At 39.7% G+C, this 18,678-nt stretch overlaps 1 protein-coding gene across 1 annotated transcript in view; it reads left to right on the forward strand.

Moving 5' to 3' along the window:
- Positions 1-932: 932 nt before the first annotated feature.
- The window catches only part of FBN1 (fibrillin 1), a 301,977-nt gene continuing 284,231 nt past the window's right edge, over positions 933-18,678 (forward strand). Inside the window, 4 exon segments of the mRNA XM_043980479.1 lie at positions 933-1,119; positions 1,214-1,390; positions 1,475-1,554; positions 1,557-1,633. Of these exon segments, the coding sequence (XP_043836414.1) occupies positions 933-1,119; positions 1,214-1,390; positions 1,475-1,554; positions 1,557-1,633 (521 nt within the window).

Raw genomic sequence — 18,678 nt, forward strand, 5'->3', positions numbered from 1 at the left:
CATCCCCACCCCTCCCAGACGTAAGAGCCCGGACCAAGGAGGTCCCGGACATGTTCTCTCCCTCCTCTCGCTCCTCCCACCCCCTCCCGCCCCCCCCGACACTTCTCCCCAATCCTGGGAGGGGAGGCCCCAGGGCTGAAGGCTGCGGCTGGCAAAGGGGAGTGGAAAGGGAGGGAATGGATGGGGCCGGGGGGTGGGGGTGGTGATGAGGGGGATGGGGGGTGTCATTTTCTTTCTTTTTTTTCTTTTTTTTTGAAAAAAAAATATTTCTCTCGCGAGAAACCGCTGCGCGGACGATACTTGAAGAGGTGGGGAGAGGAGGGGGCCGCGGGAAGTCGCGGCAGAAGACGGGGGGGTGCCGGAGTAGGAGAGGCGGCCACAGCTGGGACAGCTGCGAGGAGAGCGGTGGCGGCTGCAGCGGCAGCGGGCGGCGGCGGCGGCGGCGGCGGCGGTAGCGGCGGCGGCTAAGGGCTCTCAACAGCTACAGGGGTAGGCAGCCCACGTCGCTTCCTCGGGGAGCCCCAGTAGGAGTCACACTAATGGGAACAGCCGGGGATCCTTATGGGGGGTCGGTGCGGCCGCCGGGGCTTGAGCTTTGGCCACGGCCGGCTTTTTGCGTTTTGCGCCGGGGCGGGGAGTGGGGGGGGCCGGGACAGGGACTGGGGTGAGGGGCTGTCCCGGAACGCCTGCAGCTGGCGCTGGCGCTGGGGCGCTGGCCCTTCCCTGCCTGACAGCTTCCTGGCCCGGGCTCTCGGGTGCCGGGCTTGGAATCAGATGCTCTGGGGGGTGGTGGCAGCGCCCGGAGCTCTCTCCAAGAGCCGGCCCGGGGTCGGCGGGGCGGGTCCCCAAGTTTTGAGGCTTTCATTAGAGAGCTAGGCTGGAGCCGGGGCATTTGGCAAAACACTTTGTGTCCTGGAGGGGAAAAAAAAAGAATGTATAAAAGTTCGAGTTCCCGGGGCCTGAGACTCTGGTCTGGTCTGGCCCGGGACGGCTCGGGACACGGGTACTTTGCGCTGAGCTCTCCTGGATGCGCTGGGGAGGCAGAAGAGCGGGCGGGAAGCAGTGCTTGGGCGCCTGGGCTGCTGCGGGAGACCCATCTGTCCTCCCTGGTTCGGCACTGTCAGCACCCCGGGAGGAGGGGATCGCGGGGCTGGGACAACCTCGGGATTTTAATTCCTTTCCCCTTCTTGGGGTATTTGTCCTTCTGTTGCAGCTGGTGGGAGCTGCTTGAAGAGGGAGAGAGGGCGGTGCCTGCAGGGTGACGGGAGGGCGCTCGGGCCCAGGGGAACAAGCCGTGCCGGAGTCGAGGAGCCCCAGCGGAGCTGCGCGCTTAGGGGCGCAGCAGCAGCAAGCCCCAGCCCCAACCCGGCACAGCAGCAGAGAAGAGGAGGCAGAGGAGGAAGAGGAGGCGGAGGAGGAGGAGGAGGAGGAGGAGGAGGGAGGGAGCCCGCGGCTGATCGGCACCCATGCGGAGAGGGGGGTCTGCTGGAGCTAGCCCTGGGATTTACAGTGCTCTTGTCTTCCTACACGAGCCATGGGTGCTGAAGGGAATTCGGAGGACAGGGAATGTGAAGGAAACCAGAGCCAGCCGGGCAAAGAGAAGAGGCGGAGGAGGACACGATGCGCTCAAAGGGTAACTGGATAGGCTAGCTTGTTTTGTGTGCCTTCCCTTGTCTCCCTTCTTGAGTACTGAGATCCAATAGGAAACCTCAAAGGACAAGGGGGACAGGAAAGTTTGATTGCCACTGATTGCTGATAGTAAGATCGTTACAGCATCTCTGCCCGAAGAAGGGGTGGCTTTGGGTGCTTGCTGACCTTTGAAAGGTTGCTTAACCTGCACCCATGTCACCTTTTCGAGGTATCAGAACTAGGGGCTCCCCGTTCTTTTTGGACATTGAGTTGCCAGAACCAATAGTGCCAGTAGAGAAAAGAGAAGACAGGGAGTGTAGGCCAGTCCTTGTCAAAAGGAATCTAACCCAGGGTTAAGTCCAGGGGACAGTGGTTGGTGGGTGGGGTGGAGCTATCCCTGGAAATAAGGAACAAGATTCCATACAGAGGCTGAGAGGAGTGGATCTTATTGTTTAGCGGAAAGTTTCTCATTGGCTTGCTCTATGCAGATGTACTATATTCAGGGGAGAAAGGGAAATGGATAAAAGGGATGATACAGAATGAAATAAAACTTCTCGGGTTGTCCGAATTTACCTGTCTCCTTTTTAAAAAGCTATGTCTGGAAGTGCAAGAATTGAGTTTCCTAGGTAAGGTTGCCTTTCACATGATCACACAGGAAACACAAAGGTATATTTGAGAACTTGTTTTTAAGGTTAGGTTGGAATTCACCAATTTAATTTATGGCAGCAAAGATGTTGTCAGCTGTTAAATTATATAAGTGTGTGTGTGTGTGTGTTCATATTATATGTAGGATTTTAATTCCTGTTACAACAGGAATCCCTGTTTATAGAAATATTTGCCTCCAAAAGTTTTGTTAGATATTGAAGTTTAATTTTAAGGACTATGGAATAGCAAGAAACTGACTCCTGAATGTGAGGGGAGGGGGTAGGAATAGTTTCCTCTGAGGACTTTTTTAGTTTGGAACAGAAACTCATCTACTTCTTACAGCTTAGGTGCCCGTCTTCATGGAAGGAGATACTAGATCAATAGCATCATAAATTTTTGAGCTGGAATTTAGAAGTTAACCTTAGAAGTTTATATAGTCTGACATCATTTTACAGATGGGGGGAAACTGTGTCCGGAAAGGTTGGATAACTTTAGGAAATTCTTTTAAAATCCTATGAACCTGTGAAATAAACATATACATATAGGTACTTAAATATTTATACATTGAAGCTTCTATCAAGTTCCTTATAATTTAGAAATCATTATTGCCCCTTATAAACCTGGATGATTCTGCCATACATGGGGAGGTCCACCAGTATATGGGGGAGAAATTAATTTGGCTTGCTTTCACCATGTGCTATTACAATGTTGAAGGCACAGTGAAACTGGCACTGCTAAATCTTAAAGACTGTCATTGTCCTCGCTTAATGCTGGAATTTAGACAAGGGTTTGTCAAATCCAAGATGCCTGGACAATTATTGGGCCTAAACCAGGAAATTCTACTGAGTTAACACGCTACCATTGTGTTTATTGATGAAAACAAAGTTCAACTGTTGAGGACCAGAATCTTCAGGAATATGCAGTCTTCAGAGGGACCATCAGGATTGATCAGAACCCTTATCTCTCTTGTCCATAATCCTGCAGTTAACAATCATATTCTCTCTGGGGATCCAAGTCCATAGTTTGAGAACTGAAACTAAAACATTGTTTTCTTTTGTTGTTGTTGTTGAATGGAAAACTATTACATTTCTGAAATTAGGCACTGACTCCTTTTAGGGCAACTAACTCTTTAATTAAAAAAAAATTATATTAAGAAGCCACTAGCCTCATTGTTGTAAATCTTTTCTTAAAAGGTCAGAATACTACACAATTAGTTTTAATATTTGTTGCTACTATTTTGGTGATATTTATAGATGCTATTGTAGAATAAAGATTATAATGATTAACTTTGAATAGTTTTTTGAAACAAAATACACTTGAGAAAAAAATTTAAAGTAGAATACAAGGATTTTAAAAGCTGACTTTAAAATGCTATATTTTAAAGCCTATTCTTCCTACTGCAATTACGATTCTAGATAAATAGACCCTGAGTCAAAAATTATCGTAAACATTTCCAGTAGTAGAAAAATTTCCATATTTTTCTGGTAATTGCTGATATTTTACACAATTCAATAGTTTTTTTTAAAGATTTCTATTTCAGAACCTTCCTTGTTTATGACAAAAGCCTGTATTTGTGGAATTTTTGTGAAAATGCTGGTCTCATGGAATAAAAATGATTCTGACAACAGGTAGTTTTAAAGTTATGTGATGCCCAGTTGGTGGCAGCAACTTTCAGTGTCAGTAACTTTCTGCCTTTTAAAATGTGTTTTAGACACATTAACTTTCCCCAGATAGCAGTCTAGTCTCATCATTAAATATTGCCTTCTTGGCTTTTCCCTTGTATGACAGGTGGCTAAGAACCTACTCAGATATCCCCTTCTGGCATGCTCGCTCCCTCTCTCTCTCTGTCTCTCTCTCTCCTCTCTCTGTCTCTCTCTCTCTGTCTCTCTCTCTCTGTCTCTCTCTCTCTGTCTCTCTCTCTGTCTCTCTCTCTCTCTCTCTCTGTCTCTGTCTCTCTCTCTCTCTCTCTCTCTCTCTGTCTCTCTCTCTCTGTCTCTCTCTCTCTCTCTCTTTCCTAACCTTCCTCATTTCATAGGCTAGGGACCTGCTTGGGTTTCCCTATTAGGGTGTTTCCCCTCTGGCCTGTCTTTCTCTCTTCCCACCCTATGGCAGGCATCCCATGTCTCCCCTCCCTTTCCCCCACCCCCAAGTCAGAATTTGTTCCACAGTGGAAATTTAAGCATCCTTCAGTCTCTTTCCAAGCTCTTGTAGTGTTTTCCTAGGGTATATTACCAGATTCCATTTTTGAAGAGAATCTTTTTTTTGAATGGAATGAGTGTGGTCCCTACCCACTCTTTAAAAAAATGAGATTTTGCTCTATTTTCAAATGATAATTTTACAAGTTTGAAAAATATTTTAAAATAATAAACTTAAAAGTAATGTTATTTTATGTGGGTTTTGCTTAGTCATGTCAAAAGATTTTATGAAAAAAATAATGTAATCTTAGCTTTATTGTTAGGATTGTACTTCAGGAAAACTTTTCCCAGCTAAATTCTGAACTCCTGTGATTAGAGGAAAGTGTGGGAAACAGTCCAATCTTAGAACAACCTCTCCTGGAACAGTGCTAGTTATGCATCATTTATTTATGATTTCCTTATTTCTTTATTTCCCAAATAAGGACATATTACAGTTTTTGGTCAAAGGGCAAAATGTTTTAAAGTAAAACTCCTTCCCCCAAGTTTCTGGGAGAATAGATGAAGGTCTTCTCTTCCTATTGCTTGGTTTACAGTTACCTGAGAGAGGTTGTATTTTAGACAGTTTGCCCCTTTATTTGTGTTTCCTTTTCAGCTTTGTTTATTTTGTTTTACAGAGGTGTTATTACTAGAAAAATACACTGGGTCCAGAGGGCACAAATACCATATCTGTTTGATTGCGAGATTCTGTGAGATTGATTACACAGAAGTCTGTTATTATAAGGCCTTCAAGATGAGAAACAGAAAAAGGATTGTAGACTTTATGAAGTTCTATTTTCCTTTTACAAAAAAAATTTTAAGGTTTTATTTGATGGATCCAATAATAAAATATGGGAGTGAAATATTAGTTAAAAACTTCTCATACCCCAATATTACCATAAAGCTTTGTGTTAGACCAATAGGTAAGCTCAGAAGGAGCATGATTTCCACAGTCTTCATTTTGAGAGGTTTGCATTGTCTTTAAAACAAAAAAGAGGCAGATAAAGTAGATTGTGATCCAGGTGACTTGTTTTGCACTATTGAGGTTATTTATACAAAACACACAGGGTGATGGCATCTATAAATGAAATAAAACAATTCAGCAAATAGTTATTAAGTGACTTCATGCAAAATACTGTGGTAGGTCCTGGAAATGGTCTTCAGGTGGGGTATGAATGAATTAAAACATGTCTTCTTACAGTATGGAAGAGTTTGAGTTAATGAGAACATAAATGGGTGTATTCCATTGAACTTATTTGGAATATTAATATCCTTCTTTGGTACCTTGGGCAATAGATATTTAAACAAGATTATAAAAGATTTGCCAAATATTCTAATTGTGTGAAACATTAAGTAAATTGTCAATGTATTTATACTCTAGTTTTTCACCACTCCCTATTTCAGACCAACATTTGAGCAAACAATAAACTTACCTAGTTAAAGTTTTTCAATTTTAATTTATAGACATGTTAAAATTATTAAGGATTAACAAGCTACTTTTAAAAATGTGTTTTAAAGTATAGAATCTACATCCTTGGTTTAAGGCTCTAACAACAACAACAAAACAAACCAACTCCAAAGCCGACCTTTTATATTATATAATTATAGAGATAACTTTTTTCATGGAAAAAAGTAAAGAAAAACAAATCCACAGATATTAATTGGCAGCCTCCCGTGGATGCTGTACCAGCTTAATGTGGCAGCATTTAAAGATTAACTGTTCATCTTGATCCATTCACTGTAAGGAATCCACTCATAAGGCTCTCTGAAGGCCACATAGTCTTTCTTATCTCAGCCTCCATTTATAGGTTAAATCCTAAAACATTTATTCATTGGATTAGCATTACTGGGTGACCATTCTATTTTGTGTCATAATTGACATTTGAATGTCAGTTTTTATAGTCTCTCAGTTGATCTTTATTTCAACTTGTGAACTTGAAAAGTACAAGCGCTATTATTCCCAGTGTTTTGTTTTCTTTTGGATTTCTTTGGACTAAGGTTTCGTTATAAGGAATTCTAGACCAGGAAACTTCCATTACCAATGCAAGTCAACAGCTGCTTTCCAACTTCAGGTCTTAGAAAGTGACCTGGAGGACTGAAAGGTTAACAGACTGGCCTAGGGTCACACAGCTACTGTGTGTCTGAGGTAGGACCTGAATCCATGTCCTGATTTCAAGATTGACCTTCTTGAGCAGCTAGGTGGTCTAGTAGATAGACCACTGGCCCTGGAGTCAGGAGGACCTGAGTTCAAATTTGACCTCAGACTCTTACCAGCTTTGTGACCCTTGGCAAGTCACCTAACCATGATTGTCTCCCTGCCCCCCCCCCCACACACATTGACTTTCTATCCCTTCCCTTCATGTTATTCCTTGCTTCTCATTTAGAGATAAGGCTTACAAGTGATTTACCCAAGATCACATAACTAGCAAGTAGCAGAATGAGACTTTGACCACAGGCCTTGTAGGTCCAAATGTATTTCTCTTTCCACTCCACACAGACACCTTACATGGGAAGTGAAGTTTCATTTCTTACTCTGAAAGAGCTCACAATATGGTGGGAGAAACAAGACACTGAAGAAAGAACTAGGGAACAATTAGAAAGCAACATTTAAGTGCATAGTAATGTACTAGGTATAAAGTAAAAATCTGTATGTTCAATCTTATTTCCCTATTGACTTCCATTATATATTTTGACATGTATTCTTAAAGATTTTTTTGGGTTAAGATATAATTAAATTATACTTAAGATTCTTAACATTCACTTCAAGTGGCATGCAACTTTTCTCAGTTACACATCAGTTAATTCACCCACAAAACTCCTGGGTTACATGGTTGGATTTGGAAAAGAGGTTCAAAGCACGAGAAGGCATGGCTGGGTTGAATTCTATACCACTGCAGTAAATGCCCACATTACATAAGACAATGCATGTTAAGTACTTTGTAAACCTTAAGGAACTTTATACATGTGAGTGTTATTATGATCTTTATTGTCATACATGAGATCACAGATCCTTCAAAATATTGAAATACAAAACTCATAAAAAGTCATTGTGAAAACATCTGCATAGTTTCTACAAAGTTATTAAAAACATCATTTTTGAAAAAAAACTATTGATGATTTTGACGTTTATATTACTTATTTCCTTCCCCTGCCCCAGAAAACCATCCCTCATAACAAGAAAAAAGGAGAAAAATATGAAGCAAAAGTTAGCACACTGAAAAAAATCTGACATTTATATTCTGTTTCACATCTATATCTCCCACCTCTGCAAAGAGTGAGAGGAAAGTATCTTCTCATATCTCTTCTTTGAGTCCAAGATTGGTTATTATAATTTTACAGAATTCGGTTTTGAGTGTTTTTTGATATTTTTTCCATTTGAATTGCTGATGTCATTGTGTGTATACTTTTCTTGCTTCTGTTTATTTTATTATGCGTCAGTTCACAAAATCTTCCCATGGTTCTCTGTGTTCATCATATTCATAATTTTATATATTGTGGTAATATTGCCTTACTTTCATGTACTGTGACTCACTTGGCCATTCTCTAGTTAATGGACATATTCTTTGTTTCTAGTTTTTTGCTATTACAACCAGTGCTGCTATGAATATTTTGGTATCCTTAGGTCCTTTCTGTCTTTAGCCTCTTGGGGAGTATATGCCAATAGTGGAATATTGTGAGACCTCTAGGTTGTAGGGCATGAGGATTTTAGTCACTTTCTTAGCATAATTCCAGATTGTTTTCTAAAATGATTGAACCAATTCACAGCTCTATATAAAATCCATTAGTATACATGTCTTTCCACGACCCATCCAATAGTGACTCCATCTTTTGTCATCTTTGCCATTTTTCTTGTATATGATGTGAAACTTGAAAGGTTTTGATGTGTATTTCTCTTATTAGTAGTTTGGAACAATGTTTCATAGGATTTCAAATAGTTTATTATTCTTCTTTGACCCTTTATATATCGGGGAGTGGCTTTAGGTTCCATATATTTCTGTTAGTTACCTATGCATCTTGGGCAAAACCCATAATATTCAATCACAGAATTTTAGAGCTGGAATGGACTTCATAGGGTATCTAGAAAACCTATAGTAGGTTCCTTTTCCTTCTAGCATAAAGTACAAACAGCCTGACAATCAAGATCCTTCAAAGTTTGGCTCCTTCTATTCTTCTTCCATATTATTATATTCTACTCTTTTTGTGCTCCAGCCAAACTCTACTGCAAGCTTTCCTTTGAACATTACATTCCATCTCCGTCTTCTCTGCTTCAACATGATGTAATTAATTCTGTATACATGAAATGAACTTCCTATTCAACTCTTCCTCTCACAAGTCTTTTCTTACTTCCAGGCTTAAGCTAGCTCTCCCTCCGCAGCTGTTAATGTTTTCTTTATCTGCAGGTTATTCTACATTTATGTATATATTGTATCTCTTCAGGGAAATGTAAACTCCTTGAAGGCAGCAACTGTTTCATTTGTGTGTGTGTGTGTCATTGTATCTCTTCATATCTAGTCCAGTATCTTTTCCATATCACAAAATTCGAGAGTTCAAAGGGACCTCAGTGGTGTTCTAGTCCAATCCATATATTGAAGAAATCTCTGTAACGTATCTGACAAGTGCTTTTCTAGCCTTTACTTGACAATGTCTTGAACCAGCTCATTCCACTTTGGCACAGCTCTGATTAATTGCCAGGACATCTTTCCTGACTTTAAGCCTAAATTAGCTACTTTATAATTTTTAGCCATTGCTCCTGGTTCTGCCTTCTGAGGCTAAAGAAAACAAATGTAATTCTGCCTCCACATGAAGGTCCTTCAGATACTTAAAGGAAGCTAACATCTCCCCTTGTCTTTCCCCATATTTTCTTCCCTAGGGTAAATATCCTCAATTCTTTCAGTTGGTCCTTGTATGACATAGGCTTAAATCCCTCCACTATCTTGTTTACACTCCTTTGAAAACTCTTTAGTTTGTCACTGTCCTTCTTAAACTATGGGGCTCAGAACTGAACACAATATTCCAAATGAGGTTTAATTAGGACAGATGCAGTATGCCTATCACCTCCCTACTCCTGGAAGCTATGCTTAATGTAGTCTGAGGTGGCTGCCATATTATATTGTAGCTCATATTGAGCATGTATATTGGGTGTTCAATAAGCATTGGTAATAATTAATGTGTTTAGCTCAATATTACATTATAGCTTATAGCAAATAACCATTTATTTGGGAGCTCTCAAAGTCCAAATGGATGTCCAAGAAGCCATATTCACAGTGTTATTACTATTAAATATTTAATGAAAAAGCACCACTATGTATTATGTACTACATACATATTATATACATATATACATGTATATCTTTCCTATGTATGTATCCATCTCCTATTGATTGATTATCCAAGGTCACACAGATAGGAAGTTGGCAGTCAAGATTCAAACCCATATCCTTTCACACTATTATTGCTATGCTGACTTGCTATTTTATAATGAATAGTTAATTAAAATGTCAGCCTTTCAGTCTAAGGGGTCAAGGAATATGTTAAACTCTGGATTGTGGACTGTGATGATTTGTCTGTGTAATGGCAGATCTTGGTTTCAACTTTCATATGGCATTGTCATCTCAGCTTATCTCAGTCCTTTGTTGACATTAGTGGCATATCTATTTACTCAGCCTTCTCTGAGTTGAAAGTGATGGAAAGAAAATTCTTCCTTAAAACAAAACACTTAATTACTTTCCCATTTGGGGAAAGTATGTGCTTGATATGGAGGGAGCCTAGTGTGAAGAACAGCTCTGCTTCTATCAGTGCTTTGCATTAATGTTTTGAAATGTTGTGAATTCCTACACCGTGTGTAGGAAATGTCAGAGCCAAATGTTAGTATCCAAACACACATAATGTGATTGATCCTTAAGATAGTGAGGCAGGCTAGTTTTGTCTTACATATCTTGTCTTACAGGATATAGCTGTTTACATGGAGTTTTATTGCACTATGCATTTAAGTTTTGTGGGATTAAGGGATTTCATTAATAGACTTCTTTGTCTTCATAACCCGATCTTGAGATAATAAAGGCAGCATAGGTTGTATTTTAAGATTGAAGATAATGAATGAATGAATGACTTAAAGGGCATTCATTAAGCACTCATGTACAAAGTATCAGGGATATGAATAAGAATGTAAGACAGTCCCTGCCCTCAGGGGGCTCACATTTCTACTGGGGGGGAGACAACCCATAGAAGAGGTTTCAGCTGCAAATTACATGGAAAGATCTTATAGTCTTTAGGGTCTCATAGTCTTTAGGGTTTTCTTTAATGCCAATTCCATGGATAAAATAATTTCCATTTCTGATGCTGAAACATTTGGCAATGCCAAGGACTTTGGTGGTAAGCACTTTTTTTCCTGGGTCTTCCGTACCTGTAGCTACTGGGGGTAGGGGCTGTGGTACCCACAGAAGTAGATAGGAAAGAAAAGAGTAGGTTATAATAGGGAAAAATTAAAATAATAATGAAATATTATCACATGTCCTGGAAAACCTTAACATGTATGTCTGTGATTATGATTAGGGAATTTGAGGCAGTAGGATGATTTATACAGGGAGGTGGCAGGTGAGAATTTGCAGAGAAAAAGGACTGGGTTAGAGCAGAACAGGTTCGGGGCGGGGGGGGGGGGGCAGGAATCGAAGGACACAGGCTTCCTCTATTCCAAGTAGTTCCTTGGTCTGAGTATTCAGTAACCTCAGTCATCCCCTGAAGGTAGCCATCTGGTGGGCAGAGACACCATGGAACATTTCTTACTAGGATTGATCCTGTTTACTTTTGTAAGGGAATACCCTTGAACCCCAAATCCTCTGCCTTGGAGAATTATTTTAATTCCCACTCTGTTCCTAACACTAGTCTTAGGTCAGCATTTATGAAACTAGACTTAGAAATGCCTGACCCAGATATAGACAGAATTATTAATATAATAGAGATGTGTGTGTACATATATATATATGTGTGTGTGTGTGTGTGTGTGTATATATATATATATATATATATATTTACATACACATATGCAATAGAGATGTAACTGGGGTTAGAAAGTTTTATTAGGAAATAATGAAAAAATGCATTACCAAAACAAAATAATATCAAGAAATATTAGATAATCAAGTTTATAAAGGTAAAGTCATCTTAATTTAGCTTAAGTTAGTCTGAGGGAAATTGTATTACCTGTCAGTAATAAGCCTACTTCCTAACCAAAATCTAGTGAGCTTATTACTAGCTATTGATAAGACTTGGCTTTTTACTTGATGAAATTCAACTTCTTTATCTCTGAATTGAATTAATCATTTGTCCCAATAAGAATTTTAATGATAATGCCTTTTTTTGTTTTTTGTTTTTTTTGGTGAGGCAATTGGGGTTAAGTGACTTGCCCAGGGTCACACAGCTAGTAAGTGTCAAGTGTCTGAGACTGGATTTGAACTCAGGTCCTCCTGAATCCAGGGCTGGTGCTCTATCGACTGCACCACCTAGCTGCTCCCGATAATGCCATTTTAAACAAAGGAATCCCTCTTTTGCCAGTGGTTCTTTCAGGACACAGGATTAACTGTTTTCTGAATTAAAATATGACATCTTCCTCTTGGGCCCCCCAATAAGATCTGTTAACTTTCAGCCCACTCACAGAGCTGGGATGACCTATACCTGCTGCATGCAGTAAGTGGGAGTTTTCTTTTTATGGAATGCAAGAGGGTGTAGTGAATAGACTGTTGGACTAAGTTTAAAAGGCCTGGATTTGAATCCTACCTATGATATTGACTTGCTCTTTGGCTATGGGTAGGTCATCTAAATTTCCTGTGCCTCAGATCCCTCATCCATGAAATGGAGGTAATAATGCCATCATGTTCTTCAGAAAATAGATTCCAGGGGTCAGCTAGGTGGCACAGTGGATAAAACACCAGCCCTGGATTCAGGAGGATCTGAACTCAAATCCAGTCTCAGACACTTGACACTTATTAGCTGTGTGAGCCTGGACAAGTCACTTAACCCTCATTGCTCCTCAAAACAAACAGAAAATAGACTCCAGTAAAATGTAAGCTCTTTGAAATCAGGGACTGTTTTGTTTTTGTCTTTTTATGTCCAACACCTAGCACAGTACCTACCATGTAATATATACCTCCCATGTAATATATACTTAATACATTTTTATCAAACAGTTATATAATTAGAAATCATACCTTGTTAAATTGGGCCTCTGTTAAAACAATACTATACCAGGAATCTTACCATACCTAGCATTGTAGAAATCTTTCTAGACATTGACCATAGAGTATCTAGCAGGCTTGAACCCCACTATATCAAGCTTGAGAGTATAATTTAATGGTGACTATCAAGGACATGGGATAGCAAAGAAAATTATTAGTTCAGGGGGCAGCTAGGTGGCACAGTGGATAGAGTACTGGCCCTGGATTCAATTTGGCCTCAGATACTTGGCATTTACTAGCTGTGTGACCCTGGGCAAGTCACTTAACCCTCATTGCCCCCCCCAAAAAAATTATTAGTTCAAGACAAACATCCAGATATATCAATGATAACTCCTCTACAAAGAAATTAAAGTCCTTGACAATTTTAATACTAAAAATATGCAGTTATTTCTTAAAGGAGGATGGCAATAAATATTTCTCCTGGGCCTGCCTGGCCTTCATTTGACATGAGGCCACTTGGACTTCCCAGCTTCTGGCAGAGAAGGCAAAAGGGAGAAAAAGGAAAGAAAAAAGACTGTTGGATGTTCCTTTGTCTGCCAAAAGCGTAACTTTTTATCCAATGTTGTTTGGAGACAAAGGAAGTGAGGATTATTGTCAAATCCCACTTTGGACGGTAGCTGTGTGACCCTGGGTAAGTCATTAACTTCTCTGCCTACGTCAGTTCCTTCATCTCTAAAATGGGAATAACAATAGTACCTATTACACAGGGTTCTTGTGAGGATCAAATGAGATATTTGGAAAGTGTTTTACAAACCTTAAAACACTCTATAATTGCTATTTTTTTCATTGGTGTGTCCTCCAAAAGAGATGAAAAGTAGGTCAGGGAGAGCACTTATTCTCTTGCCCAGTTGGAAGGAGCAGAGAAAGAGAGATTAAGAGAAGGAAAGAGAACTATCTTAAAGCCCCACCCACTATTACAGTTCTGGTGAGGTAACATTTCATATTCTTTTTTTTCCCCAAGTTCTAGGCCTGCCCAGCTCTGCCCCCATCACTTTATCATGTATCTTATGAATTTAAGCTTTCCTAGATCTGAGGGCCATTGCTTCCCTACTCCCACCCTTAAATTCCTAGGGACATCAGTTTTGAAGGAAGGGGGTCCTGCTTATTAATAAACAGCCACTTCCTCCATCTAGATTGTTAATGTGACTTGAAGGGGTCCATTTTCCTGGTTGGGACTGAATGGGGGTAGCAGTAGGAAGAGATAATTTTTTCCCTCCCATTTCCAAAGATTTAGAAGGTAACTGAATATCAGTTGACAGATGCCAAGCATGACTGAGCAGACAAGCTTCTAACAGCCCAGGCATATTCTCCATACGTATTTTCCAATGTTCAAAGATTAATAATATTCCTTGGTGGTCTCCTCCCTTCCTTTCTCAGGGGAGTGGTCCTGAATTGCATCTTTTAGTTCTGTAATATTTCAATACTTTGAGCATGCAATAATAATACAGACAATTGCCACCCACGAGAAGAGAAGGTTCACTTCATCACAACCTTCTATTGGGCAGGGACAGATAGGAGCAATGCACTGAGGGAATTTTGTCATGCAGCTGTTAAGGGAGGCACCTCTGTTTTACATGATTTATGAAAATTTCTTTGTGTTTTTTTTAAACAGAGTTGACTTCATATAAAAGAGCTTTGTTTTCAGGGGATTTTTAAATTTGGGGTATCACTATATATCTAAATCCTTATAATAATCTGTTACTGTGGAATTCTGGTGTGTTGGATTACTTGCCCTTTGGAATACTCCCAATTTAATTGAATTTGTGTCTGGATGGAGACTGTTGGCAATGCAAAGAATACAAAAATTGTTTAGAAGATAAATACTTCACTGTGTTTTGCAATAACTGAATTTATACCTATGTAATCATTTATTTCAATTTTCAGGAAAGTTTTCTGGTGAATTATTTCATTATTATTTATGCATAAAATTAGATAAAGTGATATATAACTTGTATCTAAATTTCTGGTAGTTTCTAATATACAGTGTTCTAGCCCATTAGATCCCTTAATTTAGCTATGAATTAGAAAACCATGAATGGAGACCCTGTTGAGAGGCATATTGTCTTGTGTATACTTTTCTTCCATGACTAGAAAGACGAGAGGTTTGTGTTCCTGACTCCCTATGTTGATAGACACAGCTACCGTAATCTCCTTACCTGGGTTCCTCTCTCCTACCTTCTTGGGATAGGAGATGCAGGTTTTCTCTTCTCTTTTACCATCTTGTCCATGAAGTCATCACTTACCCTTTAAAAGGGGGGGGGGGTGATGAAGAATTTTATTGTTAATTTTACAGGGAAACACAGGGGTTCAAAAGAAAAGGTTATAAAGCTGCACAGAATCTTACCCTTCCAGGAAAATGTACAGGGAGCTAGACCTTGACTGATGTATGGAATCCATTGTGGAAAGCATTTCAAGGTTGACTCTGGGTTCAGACTCTTAGGTTTATAGTCAAAGTAGATAACCTACTTTTTCATTATTATGTTTTTTTGGGGGGTTGGTGCCTTTTTGAAATCCACCACATTTATTTGTGATATAAACAGGTCATGTTCTCCTCATCTCTTTCCTTCCCTTTAAGCAATCCCTAGTAACAAAGATTTAAAAAGAGAGAGGGGGAAAACACACAAAAAACCAAACTGATATCGACTGTGTCTGACAATATATCTCAACCTCTTTTTATTAGTCATTTAGCATTTATCGAGCACTTACTGTATACCAGGCATTGTGCTGAACACTGAGGATACATAGGACAAAACAACAACAACAACAACAACCCACCATCAAACCCCAAAACAGTTGCTGCTCTCAAGGAACTCACCGTCTAATGAGTTTGGTTGTGCTGGGGAATTCTTATCTGGACTACAAACATCTCTCTCATACATTTATAACTCTTTAGTCCCCTCAGTGACTCAAGGTTCTTTTTGTTTGTTTGTTTTGTTTTTTGTTTGTTTGTTTTTTGACTCAAGGTTCTTAAAAATCTTACCTCAACCTTAGCTTTGTACATGGGAGAAACCCTTCCCTATTTCTCTTACAAAGATTCCTTCTTTGTATTTAATATTATTTCCTGTCTGACCTTAGAGGTGCCTCATTCACTGTTTGGGGAACCTCTTAGGTTTTGTTACCTTTGGAAGTCTTTATGGTCGATCACTAGACATTTATTAAATGCCTATTATGTACTAGGCACTGTGCTAAGAGCTGAAGATACAAAGAAAGTAAGAAGAAAAGCTCCTGAGTCTAATCTCGCTTATTATTCTATTTGTGACAGTTCTGGTTGGTCATGTCTGCTCTTATTGCTGATTCTGTATGTTAGGTTAAATTTCTCCATATATTGTCCCAATATGGCATCTGGGTCTTTTTTTTTTTTCTTAACTATGAGAGAAGTTACAGCCTTTCTTGCCTCTTCCTATCCAGAAAGGTCCCTATTTAATTTCTATCCTCTGGAAGGGGTTCCAAAAATGGAATTTTTCCTCCAATTAAAAAAAAAACCCTGTTCCCTGCCCACTTGGATCTTCTTACAGGGTTTCTATTTCTGCAGGTTTTAGTCTCAGGTCATTTGGCAGAGCTGAGGTTTTCAACAGGTCTTGAACCCGGTAAATAAATATACAGCTCAGGTAACTAGTTCCACCCACCTCACAGGTTTTCATTTGAAGGCCCTTCCCCTAGGGGAGTGTGTTTCTGAAATTCCATTATTTCAGATCTATCAAATAGATTAAAAAAATTAACCCCATATACCACAATACAGCAAAAACAAACTTTAACAATGCATAAGTTTCACTAACAGTATGGGAGACGGTTCCCTATACCTCTGGGTCTTTGATAAATACCTTTTAAAGACTCTTATTATTTCTCTTCATTCCAGAAGGAAATGAAGTCAGAGCACTAAATCTTTACTCGGCTATGGAGTAGGCACGCTTCATTAAAGTTTTGCTTGCTTGAGCATTCTAGAATTTAGAGTTTTATAGTTGGAAGGGTACTGTGGATATTGTCCGAGGCCAGGTTTCATATAAGAGAAAACTTAGACTTGGATAGATTTCATATAAAAATCTCAGTGTTCATTGTCACGTCTACTTTTTTTGTTATGTGGAAACTGAGTCACAGAAACATTAGGGCCCATTTTAGCAAAATTGCTTTATAAATGTGCCTTTCTTGTGTTCATACCCTCCTGTAGCTGACTTGTGCATACATGTCCTAAATTGTGCCCTGAGGCAAGCAACACACCTGCATGATGTGGGCGTAATTTTTTTTTCCCTTTAGTGATTTTATCTGGCCTTAAGTGATTGGATCAGTCTCACTGACTCAGGACCAGAGCAGGGAATAGAAGCAAGGGCTATAGACACTGTGGAGTAGAGATTCCCATTTAAAAAAAATATCTTTAAAAATAGTATTTATTTACTTTTTGTGGAGAGGAGCTACTGTTTCTCATGTAAATTTCCTATTGAGAGGAGGTGGGTTGTGGGAATTGGAGGAGGAAGGTACTCTTACTTTGTGCAGCATGTAGGGTAGAGCTGAAAGCCTCCGTCCACATAGTGTCTTTCTTGTTCTTCATGGGTATTGTCTGAGTCAAAATGTTGGGATATATTGGGCTAGATACGTATCACTTACAGGTCCTGTGGTTGATCTCTTAGGGACTTTTGCCTTTAACACTTGCCACCTACCATTCCTCATAGCATGACTTTAGCACAAGAACTAAATAAGGAAATCAATCTATTCTTTTTCTATTTCTCCTGACCATTTTTTACAATACCATCATTTACCTCAAAGAATAGAGAAGCTAGTTAACAAATAAATGTTGAGCATGAGACAGTTGTATTCAGTCACTAATAAATTTCTCCCCAGCTCGTAGTCTCTGAACCTCTGAGTACCTGTTAGGTGCTCAGACTTAGCTTTGAATTGATGTGAGTGCTTGTTGAAAACTTTATACATAATGGGCTCCATATAGGACAAGATTCTTCATATTCCCTCTCCTCTCTGTGGTTCTGAAGGGAGCTACCTTCTTGAATTTATTTATCACCTTTTATTAATGGGGTTAATACTTAATTTGATATAGTCACCCCTCTGCCAGGAAAGAATCAGTACTCAGCTTCAAAGCTTTCAAGCAGTTTTATCTGTGGTATAATTAGTACTGCAGCTTCACACCCCCGAATTTAGGCCACTGACCTCAAGTTAGCAGATTTTTATATCCCATTACCACCCTGTGAGCTGTTTAGTCCCTAGAGCCACATAGTTGATGGTTTAGCTGGAATTTGAGAAAGTGCCTGAAAGTTTTCTGAGAAGTTGGCTAGGAGTTGTTTGGCAGTTCAGTCATAAAAACCCAAAGCAGAATGTCTGGACTCTACTTCTATTACTTCACCAGTTTCCAATTTGACCCTGGTAACATGGAACTGGGTGGAGTGGCACTGCTTTTGTCATTTTGTTTTAAAGTGCAGTAGTCATTTCCATAACAGACTGATAACCTGAAGGTCAACAGGTATCCTCTTTTTGGAGTTGGCATCAGGAAGGAGTCAGACTTTGTGAGTTCATTGCTTTAACATTATCTCTATCAACAATGACGATTGGTATCTGTTCAGCAATTTCTTGTCTTGGAGAGTTGCCTGGCCACTGAGAAGTTAAGTGATTTGTCCAGGATCATACAGGTCTAGTAAGTGTCAGAGGCAAGACTAATACTTTACTTAGGTCTTCCTGATTCCAAGGCTATGTGTCTATTCCACTATGCCAGGCTGCTTCTCCATGTTGGAGAAATATATCTAATAAATGCCATTCCCAAGAACAATACTCCCAAGTAAGAAATTACACATACACACACATGCACATCTTTAAAGTTTTCCACTACAAGACCTTGTGAGGGAGTCTTTTCATCCTTCCTGGTTAGAGACTCTTTGCAGACCTTTAATGAGGGTTTCATGGAGTTCTGGGAGGTTCTAAGACTGTACAACCCTTTCTCTGAAGTCATAATATATAGTTTTTCCAGTATCTTTGTTCATACTAGAAAAATAAGTGGCTGATCA

Source organism: Dromiciops gliroides, chromosome 2 (assembly GCF_019393635.1).
Source record: "Dromiciops gliroides isolate mDroGli1 chromosome 2, mDroGli1.pri, whole genome shotgun sequence".
In the NCBI taxonomy this organism is placed as follows: domain Eukaryota; kingdom Metazoa; phylum Chordata; class Mammalia; order Microbiotheria; family Microbiotheriidae; genus Dromiciops; species Dromiciops gliroides.